Source organism: Solanum verrucosum, unplaced genomic scaffold (assembly GCF_900185275.1).
Source record: "Solanum verrucosum unplaced genomic scaffold, falcon-dt-bn FXZP01000183.1, whole genome shotgun sequence".
Lineage (NCBI taxonomy): Eukaryota > Viridiplantae > Streptophyta > Magnoliopsida > Solanales > Solanaceae > Solanum > Solanum verrucosum.
This window is the reverse complement of record NW_026020430.1, coordinates 4590883-4604177: the sequence shown is the minus strand read 5'-3', so window position 1 is coordinate 4604177 and position 13295 is coordinate 4590883. Positions and strand designations below refer to the sequence as shown.

The 13295-nt window shown below is 34.9% G+C and overlaps 1 protein-coding gene across 1 annotated transcript; it reads left to right on the top strand.

Annotated features, from left to right (window-relative positions):
- Positions 1-277: 277 nt before the first annotated feature.
- LOC125808019 (AUGMIN subunit 3-like) lies at positions 278-12963 on the top strand. Its single transcript, XM_049487787.1, has 18 exons — positions 278-500; positions 1764-1800; positions 2504-2607; positions 3417-3612; positions 5037-5103; positions 5626-5729; positions 7007-7091; positions 7280-7334; positions 7724-7855; positions 8974-9043; positions 9318-9375; positions 9465-9520; positions 9708-9860; positions 10437-10548; positions 10670-10811; positions 11957-12032; positions 12452-12547; positions 12735-12963. Exons 1-18 carry the CDS (start codon positions 325-327, stop codon positions 12801-12803), a joined length of 1788 nt encoding a protein of 595 aa, XP_049343744.1. The 5' UTR covers positions 278-324; the 3' UTR covers positions 12804-12963.
- Positions 12964-13295: the final 332 nt, after the last annotated feature.

Here is a 13295-nt window from a genome sequence, read left to right as displayed (position 1 = left end):
AAATAAAATTCTAATTGTTGGACTATTCAATATCAATGTTGTGGGATTCTTTGTGGCCTTGTAGGATGTGGAAAAAAAATTTAAATATATAGGGCAAATGAAAATACAAATAGAACTAAAATCAAAATATACTTGCATGTTCAGTTCAAAATTAAAATTAAAAATTTGAATTATGAAATTGAAAAAGAAAAAGGAGAGGGAAAAAGAAAACAAATTAAATTTGAAACATCTCCCAAATTAGGTCAGTGCCGGCGGCAAAAGACATCTCCCGGCCGGCGGCCGTTTTAGCCAAGTGACAACTCCGATCTAAACCAGCAGTAAAGTATGAGCAGCGCGCAATTATGCACATTGCTTGGGGAATTGGGATTCGAAGGTCCCGAATCACTTGATCCTGATAGTTTCGAGTGGCCTTTCCAGTACGACGACGCTCGACCTGTCCTCGAATGGCTTTGCTCCAGCCTTCGTCCTTCCAATGTCCTTTCCCCGTCTGAAGTCACACAGTGAAGTCTCTCTTTCGTTTTCTTTCTCTTAGTACATTCTGGATAATTGAATTTGTTTGGTTGTATAATTTAAGTTAAAATGCAATTTAGAATTCTATTTATTTCTGTATCGGAAGTTGTACTAAGTATCAAGCTTGTTGTTAAATTATTATTATTACTATTATGTTTTTTGATGTTACTAAGCAATGTCATTTGAGCTACAGTCCATGATTTCTTCTGTACTGTATACAGTTTTGTGTAAATTGGACGTCTCCAAAGATAAATGGGAATTTACAGTTCTATTTATTATATCGGATTCATTGGAAGCTGTATAATTTATCAGTTTATTGTGTTTTCTAATTTGCAAAGTTACTAAGCTGTGCAATTTTAAAGTCTTATGTTTAATCTTTTACATAATTGATCTAGTTGTGTGTGTAATTTAAATAGTGTCGGAAAACGTCTAGACATTCTATATGGAAGCTGTACTTACTTCCAACCTTGCAGTCGAATTTGTTTATATTCAATATTCAATGTCATTTCAATGTCTTCGACATAATTAATGGGTATGTAACATAATTGTGATTAGTTATGCTTTGGCTTTTAGTCCTCAATGAATAGGAGAATATCTGCAAGACTCCATCTTGTGTAGTGGACTTTCCTTCTCTTTGTTCTTTAGAACTATATTTTGGCTTGGACATTGGCCAAATGGCCATAGAAGCTTTAGGATATATTGGCTAGATGTAATTGATGCATTTATAGTTCAATGAGTTTACACAGTGATAATTGTGAGTTTTCTACTGATAAGCATTTTCAACTTTTATTATCTCTTTAGCTTGCTTAGGATTGAGGCACAATAGTATTAGTTTTATTACCTCTTGAGCTTTCCTTTAGGAATTACTGAATGCTTTTCTTAGTTGCTAATATCTTTTAATTTAGTCTTATGGTCATGATCATTATTGCGTCCTATGCTTGTTTTCACTTATTTTTTTATCAAGACCTCTCTTGATAAAACTAGTCATATGAAAAGAGGAAAAAAGTAAAACTGGTCAATATGACTCTATCCTCGTTCTCAATCAGAACGCGAAATGTTTCAGTTGCTTGAAATGACATCTCTGGACAATATATTACTTATGGAATTCATCTTGACTTCACTATATTTGACTCTGTTTACTCTATCCTATCCTCTAGACAAGTTTCTTTTCTTGCATCCGTCATAATTCTCTATTTCTATTGACCGGAACACGCTATGCATCCTTTTAATTATTATCTTCTCTTGTAACCTAGGTACGAGCATCTTTTACATGAGGAGAAGCTGTTGGAGGTACGTTGTCATACACCCCCACCCCACCCCACTCCACAACAAAAAGTAATTATAGCTGAGTGAAACTATCATTTCATATAAAAATAATTTGCTTCAGTCTGGTTGAAACCTCAAGAATTTGGTGGTATGGTTAAAGGTGCCTTCATGCCTCCTATGGTATATCTGACAAATGATGATATATATTCATTAGGGTGTTTGCATTAAGCATGCTCCTTTGCTCAATTGTTAAGAAAGCTTATACCTGTTTGTCAAGGTTTTTCCCTAGATCCCACTTGTGGAATTACACTAGGTATGTTGTTGTTGTACTTCGGGTGCTTATCAGAAGAGAGGAAAAAATTTCTGGAGGTTCTTTAAAGTTGCAAGATGAGTTGTAATATCTAGAACCATTACTATTGATAATTACTTATCATTTGTCAACCTTAAGATTTTTTTAACCTCATTATATGCTTTCATTGTATATTTATTTTTTGGGTTGTTGTTGTTTAGGGTGGGGTGGGTTGGTGGGGAACCACTCAACACAATGTATCTACTGTAGGTACTTATGCGTATATGCTTATGTTTATAATATATGTACATATAAATATTTTATTCACTAGTAGTTTTCACTTAATAAAAGTTGAAGATGTTTGCTATCAAGTCCTTCTTTATTCCTTCTTGCCACTATGTGCATACAAACATCCTCATTTGTGCAATGAATTTGCAGGGAGAAGATCTAGACTTTGCTTATGACAGCATTTCAGCCTTCTCAATGAGGAGAGAAAACCAAGAGGCAGCTTTCGGAAGCGAAGAAGGGTTGAAGGATATAAGGTGATGACTATTGTCTCTTAAATCTGTTGTTCTTTATTGCTAAACCTTTTCTAATCTATGTCAAAATTTGAGTGTGTATTAATGCTCAAAATTACATTGTTAACTTAATTCTAGTTTCTGAACGATTCACATTCACATTGTGATGTACCTATACTTTCATATCACTGATCCAGCATTGTATTTACTCATGATGTAACAGTAAGTTAAATAATTCTTAAAGAAATTAGTTAAACATGCCTTTTATCTCAGCTATACTTTTTCTCGTGGTCTGTTTCTCTTTTCCTTATTTTTGAGACTTTCTGTGCTCCCAATCAATACCTTCATTTGGATACACTAAGCAAAATCTCTCAGATTGCGGGAGTTAGCAGATCCTTAGAAACAGTTATCTATGAGTTCACACCTCAGATGTTATGTTGTGTTTCTGGAAATATTGTGAATGATGCATCAGGGATTTGATCATAGGTATTTGAAGCCCAGTCTTCTCGTCCTTACCTCGAATGCAACAGCAGTAGTTTATATTTCCCCATTGATCTGATCAATCATCAGTTCTGGATTATCTTTATTCCATAATTAGAAACTGCATATGAAGAGGCAACTTAGATACCAGAGAGTTGATGAAGGCAATTTAGTGTGCACAAGAAGATGATGTATCTCTCTCTGAATTCTATTTTTTGGAAATAAGTAAACCATTAACATTCTTAGAACCTTATCTTTGCTCCTTTGTATATTAAAATGAATTGGTCTCAGAGTAATTTGTTTTTACATTTGCTCTGCTTTTCTCTGATATTGATGGTTTGCTTAATCATCAGAGATGCAACTTTAGCATTAAAAGCTGAAGAATTAGAGTTGCAGAAACAGCTGAGACGATTGCAGTCTCAATATGATATGCTCACTGGGCAGGCTTCTACATTGATTCAGGGAAAAAGGGCTCGAGTTGCAGCAACTTCTATTCTTAATGGACAGCAGGCTACCACAGATGATAGCCTTTCAGCTAGGAATTTAGAGGTATGCCAGTTAAATGCAACTTATATTATCTTATTTGCATAATTTACACGCAGTCTATACAAAGAATATCATCTCCAATTATGGTATATGTAAGGTTGCTATTGATGGTAAATCAGTTAATGTGGGATATTTTAAAGACAGTGAGGCCTGGTGATTATGTAGGCAGCTTAACTGTAAACTCTTCTTTTGCTTTACCTGCAACTTGACCAAACAACGCTTGAATGCTATTTTGACGGCAGACAATTTGGGAAGAGGATCAGAATATTAATAATCTTGGCTTGTTTAAGTGGTAGATTGAAGATGTCAATCTGACAACTAGTCTGACATCTGGTTTGTGGTTTTCATCTTCTTTGGCTTTGTTATCTGATGATTATTTATTTAAGATGCTAAAACTCCTTCAGGAAGATTAAACATACGGGAAATCAGGTGAGAGATAGAAGCAAACATGGAATGTAGCACCTTCAAGTGTTTTTAGGATAATCTGGAAACGGAGAAGCGGATTGACCTTGAAAGGGAAATAAAAGATCCACTTGAAGGATTTGAAGTGTGTTTGGAAGATCAAGAGTTCTTTACTATTACATATAAAACTTTCCCAATGTATGGGTGCTTGGATCAAATAATTAGAGGGCTTCAGCCTTGTATAGCATTGTAGCAATTCCATTTGGCACTTTTCTGGCGCATTCTTTTGGGTAACCTACTTCATCAATGTCATTTATTTTTGTTAATGCACCAGAAAAGTATTGAGCAAAGTAACATAAAAGAAATTCTTCCGGAACAAGTGTTTGTCGTTGAATTACATAAACTCTTAGCTCTTCTATTTATCATTGAAGTTTGTCTTTACATCATATCCCAAGGTGTTGATTAACCAGCTGTGCTATGTTTATGGCCATAATGATCAAAATTTGTATTTTGCATCAGTGGAATGCTTTTAGGAATTCATTACGCTGCACTATTTTCCATTTTTGTAATGTTTAGAACATTAAATGGCTGCATCAGATTTGCCCCTTTGCCTATAGTTTTGCTATTTCCATTTTTGTAATGTTAGCACATTAACATGTCTGTTTCAGATTGCCCCTTTTCATATTAGGTCACCTGTTATTAGTGTATACTTTGGGCTGGTTTTGGCAGCATGAGTGCTATCTAGCTTTTTCGGGTAAAGAAATACTCTTCGCTATAAAGTTCAGTCATTGTAAAGGCAATCTGAAATTCTTATTACCTCTCCATAATCCATATCTTAGCAAATACATCCACTAAAGAAACTTGCTGTGAAAGGTCCACTCTCCAAGTTGAAGGCATCCTATATTTATTGTCTCTACAATTCTGGTTTGCCAGTGAGCATAATATATACTTCTGATGGGAAATGTACATATATTGATACTGTGTAAAATTTTAAATGGTTTCCTAAAATGCTTCACTATACATAGATGAATGCAGTTCTTCGAAGGATGGCTTCTACTGCGCAAGAGTTGGCACATTATCATTCAGGGGATGGTACGTCCATTTTTTTCTTATGACTATTTCAGAAAATTTCTCTTGTTGCTTAAAGGGTATTTGTGGTGAATATATTAATTAGAAGGTTTTCTATGCTTTGGTTTGGATGTCAAAACTCACACTCCCAGAGAGATCTTTTGTAAGATCTAATTCTTACAATGTACATAATGACTACTAAGATTCTCCAAAAAAAGATGGGATTATGCTTTTTCAAGAAGAGTGCTGGTCGCTGCTTTGCTTTCAAAAATGATGTGATTGTGCACATGTTTTGTGTATACTCTATAAATATGCTGCATATTTCAATCAGACTAGCTGTAACAGTCTATTGCTTAGCTCACTTGGACGTCTAGGTTCCAACATTAGCAGGTCAAATGAGTATCTGAATTGAGAAAATTCTGTTTTCCTTTCTGTGCTATACCCCCAGACCCCACCTCAGGGACTATACTGGGTATGTTGTTGTTATCTATTTCTTTTTACTATTGTGACTATTTCATTGATATTTCAGATTCTTTTGTATTGTAGAAGATGGAATATACCTTTCTTACTCGGACTTCCACGCATATCTGCTGGCGGATGCATCTTGTGTAAAGGAGTTAAATCAGTGGTTTACCAAGCATCTAGATACAGTACGTTTGGAATATTATTATTTTACTTGGTTCTTTCCCTTGTGAGCATTTTTATCTTCTTAACCTTGGTAATATCACGTATATTTGGAGACTCATCAAACCTTAGACATAGGACTTGGGTTGTGGAAGCAACATAAAAGTTAAAGCTTGCACACAATTTTGGTATAATGCGTAACTGTGAACTGATTTTGCTTAGTGTTGATCCATGAATACTTGTTGCTTTTACCTGCTCATTAATCCATGAATACTTGTTGCTTTTTACCTGTTCATTAATCCATGAATATTTGTTGCTTTTTACCTGTTCATTAATCCATGAATTCTTTTAGGTCTAACTTACATAACGCTAAAAAGGTCACTGTAATCTGATCATTGAATTGTTAACCTCTAAAGTATCAATTTCTTCCTTGGAGCTTCTCTTATTTTTAAGATAGAATTCTTGAAACGAGCCAATAAATATTACTCCCTCCATCCCATTTTATGTGAGGTACTTTGACTCGACATGGAGTTTAAGAAAGAAAGGAAGACTTTTAAAACTTGTGGTCCAAAATGAATGATAGAAATTTGTGTGGCTGTAAATCATTTCATTAAGGGTAAAATAGACATTTTATAGCTAAATTGTTGCTTGATATAGAAATGTGTCATTCTTTTTGGGACCGACTAAAAATGAAAGTAAGTCACATAAATTGGGACAGAGGGAGTATATGATCTTGTTTTGAGTTTATCTTTAATGTTGAGTTTTTTCTCTTCAGCTCTACGAATATAGGAAGGCTTACTGTGGGACTTGTGTTTCTTGCTGTATAGTACATGATATGCAATCTTACTTTTTAGATGCTGAATTTTATAGTGGCTATGCATATGCAATACCGTAGATGAGTAGGGCTTAGGATGACCAGTCTGTACCCTTTCTGCCAACCTTGAAAATGTCCCTTTGCCTGGCCAATGCCCTGACCTGTCCCAGATAAGCTGCTCTTCTAGAATATCTTGGCTTCCAATGGCTAAAAATTTTGTGCATTTATGGTACAACTTGATTTTAGGGTCCATCTGATTGGTTGCTGAGGATGCTAAGTCAAGTTTTTACCTAAATGACATATCAAATATTTTACTTTTTAGTGGGCGTGGCCTTAGGATTGGCAGGCACGTGTTGTCCAGCCAACTATTACAATGTTCATCTGCATAGCTGAAAATTTTGGCCCTTCCCATCTAATCTGCACTTTCCAGATCATTTTTATAGAATTTCAGTGTGTTGACTTTCCTATTACTGGTTTATTGTGGTTTAGGGTCCCTACAGATTAGTTGCAGAGGAGGGGAAGTCAAAATGTTCATGGGTTAGCCTCAATGACATATCAAACGTTTTACTACGAGGTATTTACATTCATACACCACCTTTCACATCAGTTCTTTTCTGCAAGTCGGGTATATGTTTGTATCTGGATTTGCTCGTGTACTTATTGACGGAGAGATTTCTTCTCCTAAGAATTGGAGAAATCTTCCTGGCTATTGCGTGTGGTTGTTAGGTTGATTTGTAAATATTTTTCATTGTGACATGGCAGATCTGGAAAAGTCTCACCACCCGCCTGTTTCTGAATTGCAATGCCTTCGCTCCATGTATGCACCATGTCTTTTACTTTAATCTTAGCAATTTATGTTTCTAATTGGAAGTGCAAAGATGTCTTATCTGGACAATATGTATAAGAGTTCACTTTCTGTTTTCATGTTTCTTAACTTTTTATGTTACCGATTTCCTATTGAATGTTTTGGCTTTTATTGGGATATATCCTAATATTTCGTGACATTCCTGAAACAGGATGCTTAGTCATCTACATTAATTGTCACAACATCAGAAGTTGAAGAGATTTACTTTTGTGGTTCCTATAGTATATAAATATAGAACATTAGAATTTAAACTACTTTGAAATACTTCCCCTGTATGTCAATCATGAATCATCACTGAGAAATTGTCAGCACAGCTTCATGGTTGCCCTTCTTTGTGATAGATTTGTTCCAAGGGAGACGCAATGGATAGTAGCTCAAGTTGAGAATGCTAAGCAACAAGCTATTCTTACTGCGTTCAAGGGTCAAGTGACATCAGATGAGGCTCACATTCATCTGGACCTTCATTCTCTTCGGTAGATGTCATCTACACTCTTCTGCACCTAAAAGTGATATATTTTTTGCTGTTCGTGTTCATTGTGTATTCTCTATTTGGATTATTGCATTTTGATGTTAGTGACATATGGTCATTCTATGAGGCTATGTTGCTTGCCATATGAATGGTTTTGTATCTATAAGGGGTAACAGGGTGACATCACATCTTAGAAGTGTGCCATTCTTTTTGTAATGGACTAAGAAGGAAATTGTGTCACATAAACATAGTGTTTACTTGTCCATTTTTGTTTAAACCTGCTCTAAAACTCGATTTTTGCTTGAGCCGAGGGTCTATCAGTAACAACCTCTCTACTCCACAAAGGTAGGGGTAAGTCTGCATACACTCCACCTCCTTAGATCCCACTTATTTGACTACACTGGGAATGTTGTTGTAGTAAACATAAACGGGAATAGTAGGAGTATCAAGGATTGTGATCATATCAAGACAATATATGGAAATTTTCATGTTTCACTTCTACAAAATGATCGGTGAGTTCCAATTAAACTCAAGTCCCACCACCCCCTTCCCCCCAAATCCCTCTCTCCAAAAAAATTAAAGAAGGAAGAAAATCCTTTGAAACTGGAACTGGGTGTACTTAGAAGGTTAAGAAGCATCATTTTGTTCTACAGATCTTGCATGCTTAGTTATTTACTTATTTTACGTTGCTTACGTAATCCCAAAAAAATTTCTGATGTCTGAATTGTCATTGCGTATCATTTGTTGTTCTATACATCGACTATCACATTTGTGCAGTAGAATACAAGCCTCTATCTGTGGGGAAGTGATTGAGAAATCTCTTTGCAGTATCTATCATAGTTGCATTACAATTTCCCTATAACGAGGAATAGATAGAAAGACTTTCAATTGTAAATATGCATTGGAAGCTAGTTCTTTTCTTTTTGTGACATCCCCAAATAGTTCTTATTTTGGAATATTGTGGAATGTACTTATCTACAATCTGTTGATAAACTTTGTAGTTGTTGGTATCTCTTTATTTAATGATACTCTGCCGTTTAGTAAACATTGTTTTTCTAAAAATGAATGTTATATCCTTACTTGTGGGCTACTTCTATCATTAAATTCTTTATCTCTTTGCAGGAGAAAACATGCTGAACTAGTTGGAGAAATCTCAATTTTATATCGCAAAGAAGAGAAGTTATTATCCGAGGTAGGTCTAGCACTTGTGGATTATCTCTTCTGTTCAAATTCCAGCTATTTATTACTTAGTCTGTTAGTCATGAAACAAGAGAAGATGTCAGGTAGCACCCTTAGAGATAGAGTTATCATATTGTTGATTAAGTGATGCTGCAATATCAGCTGAGGTGATCGATTTAGAATGAACAGACATATTTTAAATTTCAAGACAACTTCAAGAATTCTTTGATGTCTTTTAATTTTGATGTCAAAGTTGGGCATATTACCTACTGCAGTTCTTTTTTCAGACTATTCCTGATCTTTGTTGGGAGCTGGCTCAGCTACAAGACACATATATCTTGGAAGGTAATAATATTGTCGTCTGACCATGTGATCTTAAAATTTTAGTTAGCATATATTTTTTTGTTGAATTCTATTTCTTGTGGAATATGTAGGAGACTATGATCTAAAGGTCATGCGCCAAGAATTCTACATTAACCGGCAAAAAAGGGTATGTGTAAGACAGGGTGATGTGTTTCCTATACAGTTCTTTTTCTTTATTTCTTCTACTAACAACCATCATAAGGAGCAGATATTAATTGCTCGCTTTTGCTAATTTGGCATGCAGCATTTTCTAATTTAGTACATTGATGCTTAGAAATTCTTGTAATTCTTACTTAATTATGGTTTCTCTGCAGTTCATAAATCATCTAATTAATCATGTTTCAAGACATCAATTTCTGAAAGTAGCATGTCAGTTGGAAAAGAAGACCATGCTTGGGGCATTTTCATTGCTTAAAGTTATTGAGTCTGAGCTGCATGGATACCTGTCAGGAACAAAAAGCAGAGTGGTAAGTATATGCGTAGAATGAGTCATGTCACAAGACTTGAATTGAACTTGAAGAACCTTCACCAGCTTGTCCCTTCTCCTCATTTTTAAGCCTTATTCAACTTTCCATACTTAATTTCTTTAGCCATCCAAACATCTTTTTACTTTCATAAATTGAACGATTAAAGAGATGAAGCTGGAATTTTGGTTTTAAAATTTTATTTGCTATAAAAATGACGTGTTTGTGTGGGTCTGAAAATTTGACATTTATGGAACAATTTAAAATGTAGCTGAAGATAGTTGAATAGATACTAAGGATTCTTTTAGATGACCCCAATTAATTTGGGGTTGAGGATTGTCAGCTGGTGCGGTTGATTGAAGTACTTGATTTTTAGTAAGAATCTTGGGAAGTCAAGGTGGTGTTACCGGTTGATGCATGTTTAATAGGCAATGTAGGACGCGATTGAAATATGGACACTGGATGGTTATACCTTTGAGGCCTCTTAAAAGAAAATTTCCAGCTTTAATTGGGACGTAGGAGTACAGTATTTATCTTTGCTTTCTTAGTTGTCCACTCATGCAACTTTTTTATTTTTAGGGTCAATGCATGGCACTGATCCAAGCTGCATCTGATGTTCAAGAACAAGGAGCAGTGGATGATCGCGACACATTTCTTCATGGCATCAGAGACCTTTTAAGTTTATATTCAAGTAATGGATTTGGACATTGAATTATTACTTCACCATTTCTGGGTTATTATTCATACACCATTTCTGGGTTATTATTCATACACCATTTCTGGGTTATTATTCATACTAATTAATTTTTCAGATATCCAAGCTGGTCCATCAACATATGTATCGGCACCTGGCATTGTTCAACAGATATCAAGCCTTCATTCAGATCTAATGTCTTTGCAATATGACCTTGAACACACTCTTCCTCAGGATAGAGATCAATGTATAAATAGACTGTAAGTTCTCATTTCTGTCGAATTATACCAGTCTCTATATAACTCCTCTCCCGTATTCTGACAATATTAATCATATTGGGAAGAGCTTTGAAGCTTTAGAATAAGATCTCTACACAATACGCTCTTACATGGACCTATATAGCGCTGCTAACGCATTGGTTTATCCATGTTTTTATATCGTTTTTTATCTTAAGTGAACACCAACTTATCACCATGTGTAGTCCTTGTTGAGAATATGTCTTAGGATATTGCAGAAATAAAACAGTTAGCTATTTTAGGGTTTTAAAATTATATTATCAGTCTTATGTGACTTGAATTTAGAAGTTAGTTAGTTTTTTTTTTTTTTTTGAACTTGGTAAGTTAGTAACATATTTTTCTATAAATATTGGTCTCTGAATTATTAATAAAAGAATTCACTTTGACAATACTGCAGTAGTTTTTCTCTATTATTTTCTTAATTTCTATATTAAAAACCAACAGTTCTGATGAATCAGTGTTGAGACGGAAAATGAAAACCATCAAATAGTACTTTTGTCTGCATATTGATCTGTTTCTATGTCATTATAATTGTATAAGGTGTCTCTTTCTTCTTCTTTTTTTGTGACAAGTGGTCAGCTATGTCTTCATTTACAAGTGATGACTTGCTGGAACTACAAGGGCCTGTAACTAGGATCCAGTCAACATATTTTAGTTTCCTTGGATGTAGCTGTGAAGTGTCTTGAAAAATTCGTGAGGATGTGTTTGTAGTAATTGTTCATGGAAGATGGGAGTTTTGGACCGGATAGTTTTTAAGAGAACTGTGTTGAAATCTCTTGGGGCTGGTTATATACTGGAATCTCTTTAAAAGTTACTTTAGATCACCATGTAGCAAGGGTGGCTAAGAATCACCCCGTTTTGCATAAACCTTATTTCTTTTACCTTTCATGATCTGTTTTGTAGGTTGAGATCTCCCTGTTTAATTTATACTTCAAACAAATATATGTTATCTGAATTCCGAGTTTGCTTTTGCTTTTATTATCTCTGCACGGACTTGTACTCCTTCATAATGGCATTTCATTAATTTAAAATCAATACTGATGGGGATTTGAGATGTAAAACTGTCATGGTGTGAAAACAACTTATACCTTTCTTACATCATATTTTAGGTGCACTGTTCTTCAAAGTTTGCAGCAGCTATTGTTTGCTTCATCAACAACTGCTCAACCAATTTTAACACCTCAGGTATATTATTTGCCATTATGCCCTTTGCTTTCTGTAAATATGGTTTCTATTTGTCTTTTCCCCCTCTTTCTATATGCTCAAAGGCTTTCGAGGTTTATATATCTTGCTTTTTAATAGGAGTATCTGTTTACTTAACGTAGGAGTTTTTTCGCTCTGCCTTTCCATAATGTATGGGTCATAATTGAGTGCCCCTTTTTTTTTGGTGGACTGATGTACCAGTCTTTTGTTTCCTGGAAAAACATATCTTCTTGATTGCTTAGCTTACCTTTTCTTTTGAGTTATATGAATAGTCACATAAGTTATAATGCTCATTTTGGGTGCAAAAGTTGTGGATGGTTGCTCGCTGAGCACTTCAGTCCCTTCTGTTTAATTTGAATATTTTATTCTCTTACTTCTCATTTATGTCCTTCCCTGTATAGACACTAATGAAGCAGCTAGCAACATTGGAAGACTACAATAAGAACCTATCTCGTGCCATTGAAGACGTGAGCCGTGAGCACTTGAAGAAGAAAGATGTAAGCTTTCAGCTCAAGTCTTCTTAATTTTGTCCCTTAGTAGACACCATCTCTAATTTCTGGTGCCGTTCTGCTTCTCAAATTGTTCCTCTGTACTTGTTATGGTATTAGACACGTTATCACTCTTTTTATGCTGTATATTTCTTGAAGATGGAAACTAATAAATGATATCCTCATCATAAAACAGATTTACAAACATCAAAAAGAAGAGAGACGAGTTTTTGTTGATTTCTTCTGCTACCCTGAGCGCTTATGAAACAAGTCATGGAACTTGCTGCAAGTGTTGGAGATTTGCAGCAATCTTCATAGGTGCTCTTCTTTGTATATTTTGCTTTGTACGTAGTTTCTTCATTTCTGATGTATTTTGTGCATGTATGTAGCCCTGTTTCTTCTTTTCTATTTTCAGTTCAATATTTTCATGAATACTTTTGGAAGGTCCAAGCCCATCCTAGTATCATTACTAAACATGTTCCGTGCTCTAATTATCTTATATGCATGTCTTGAAAGAGTTATTTTGAGATTAGTAGGAATATTAACATTTTTTGACCAACATATAGTATAAATACATATTACTACTTATCTACGCTATTTTTTTCAGTGAATTGACACCCCTCGGGCCACCACTCTTTTGATATTTACTGATAAATTTGGAAAAAGGAACTTGGTATATTAAAGTAAACATAGTTATCAAACGCAAACATGTTATATGTGGACCATATTCTAAATATTATCCTTACTTGTTTGAAGT

Coding starts and splice junctions, on each gene's coding strand:
- LOC125808019 (XM_049487787.1), top strand. CDS start 325: ATGAGCAGCGCGCAATTATGCACATTGCTTGGGGAATTGGGATTCGAA. Junction 9,521..9,707: donor ACATTAACCGGCAAAAAAGG/GTATGTGTAAGA, acceptor GTTTCTCTGCAG/TTCATAAATCATCTAATTAA. Junction 12,548..12,734: donor AGCACTTGAAGAAGAAAGAT/GTAAGCTTTCAG, acceptor ATCATAAAACAG/ATTTACAAACATCAAAAAGA.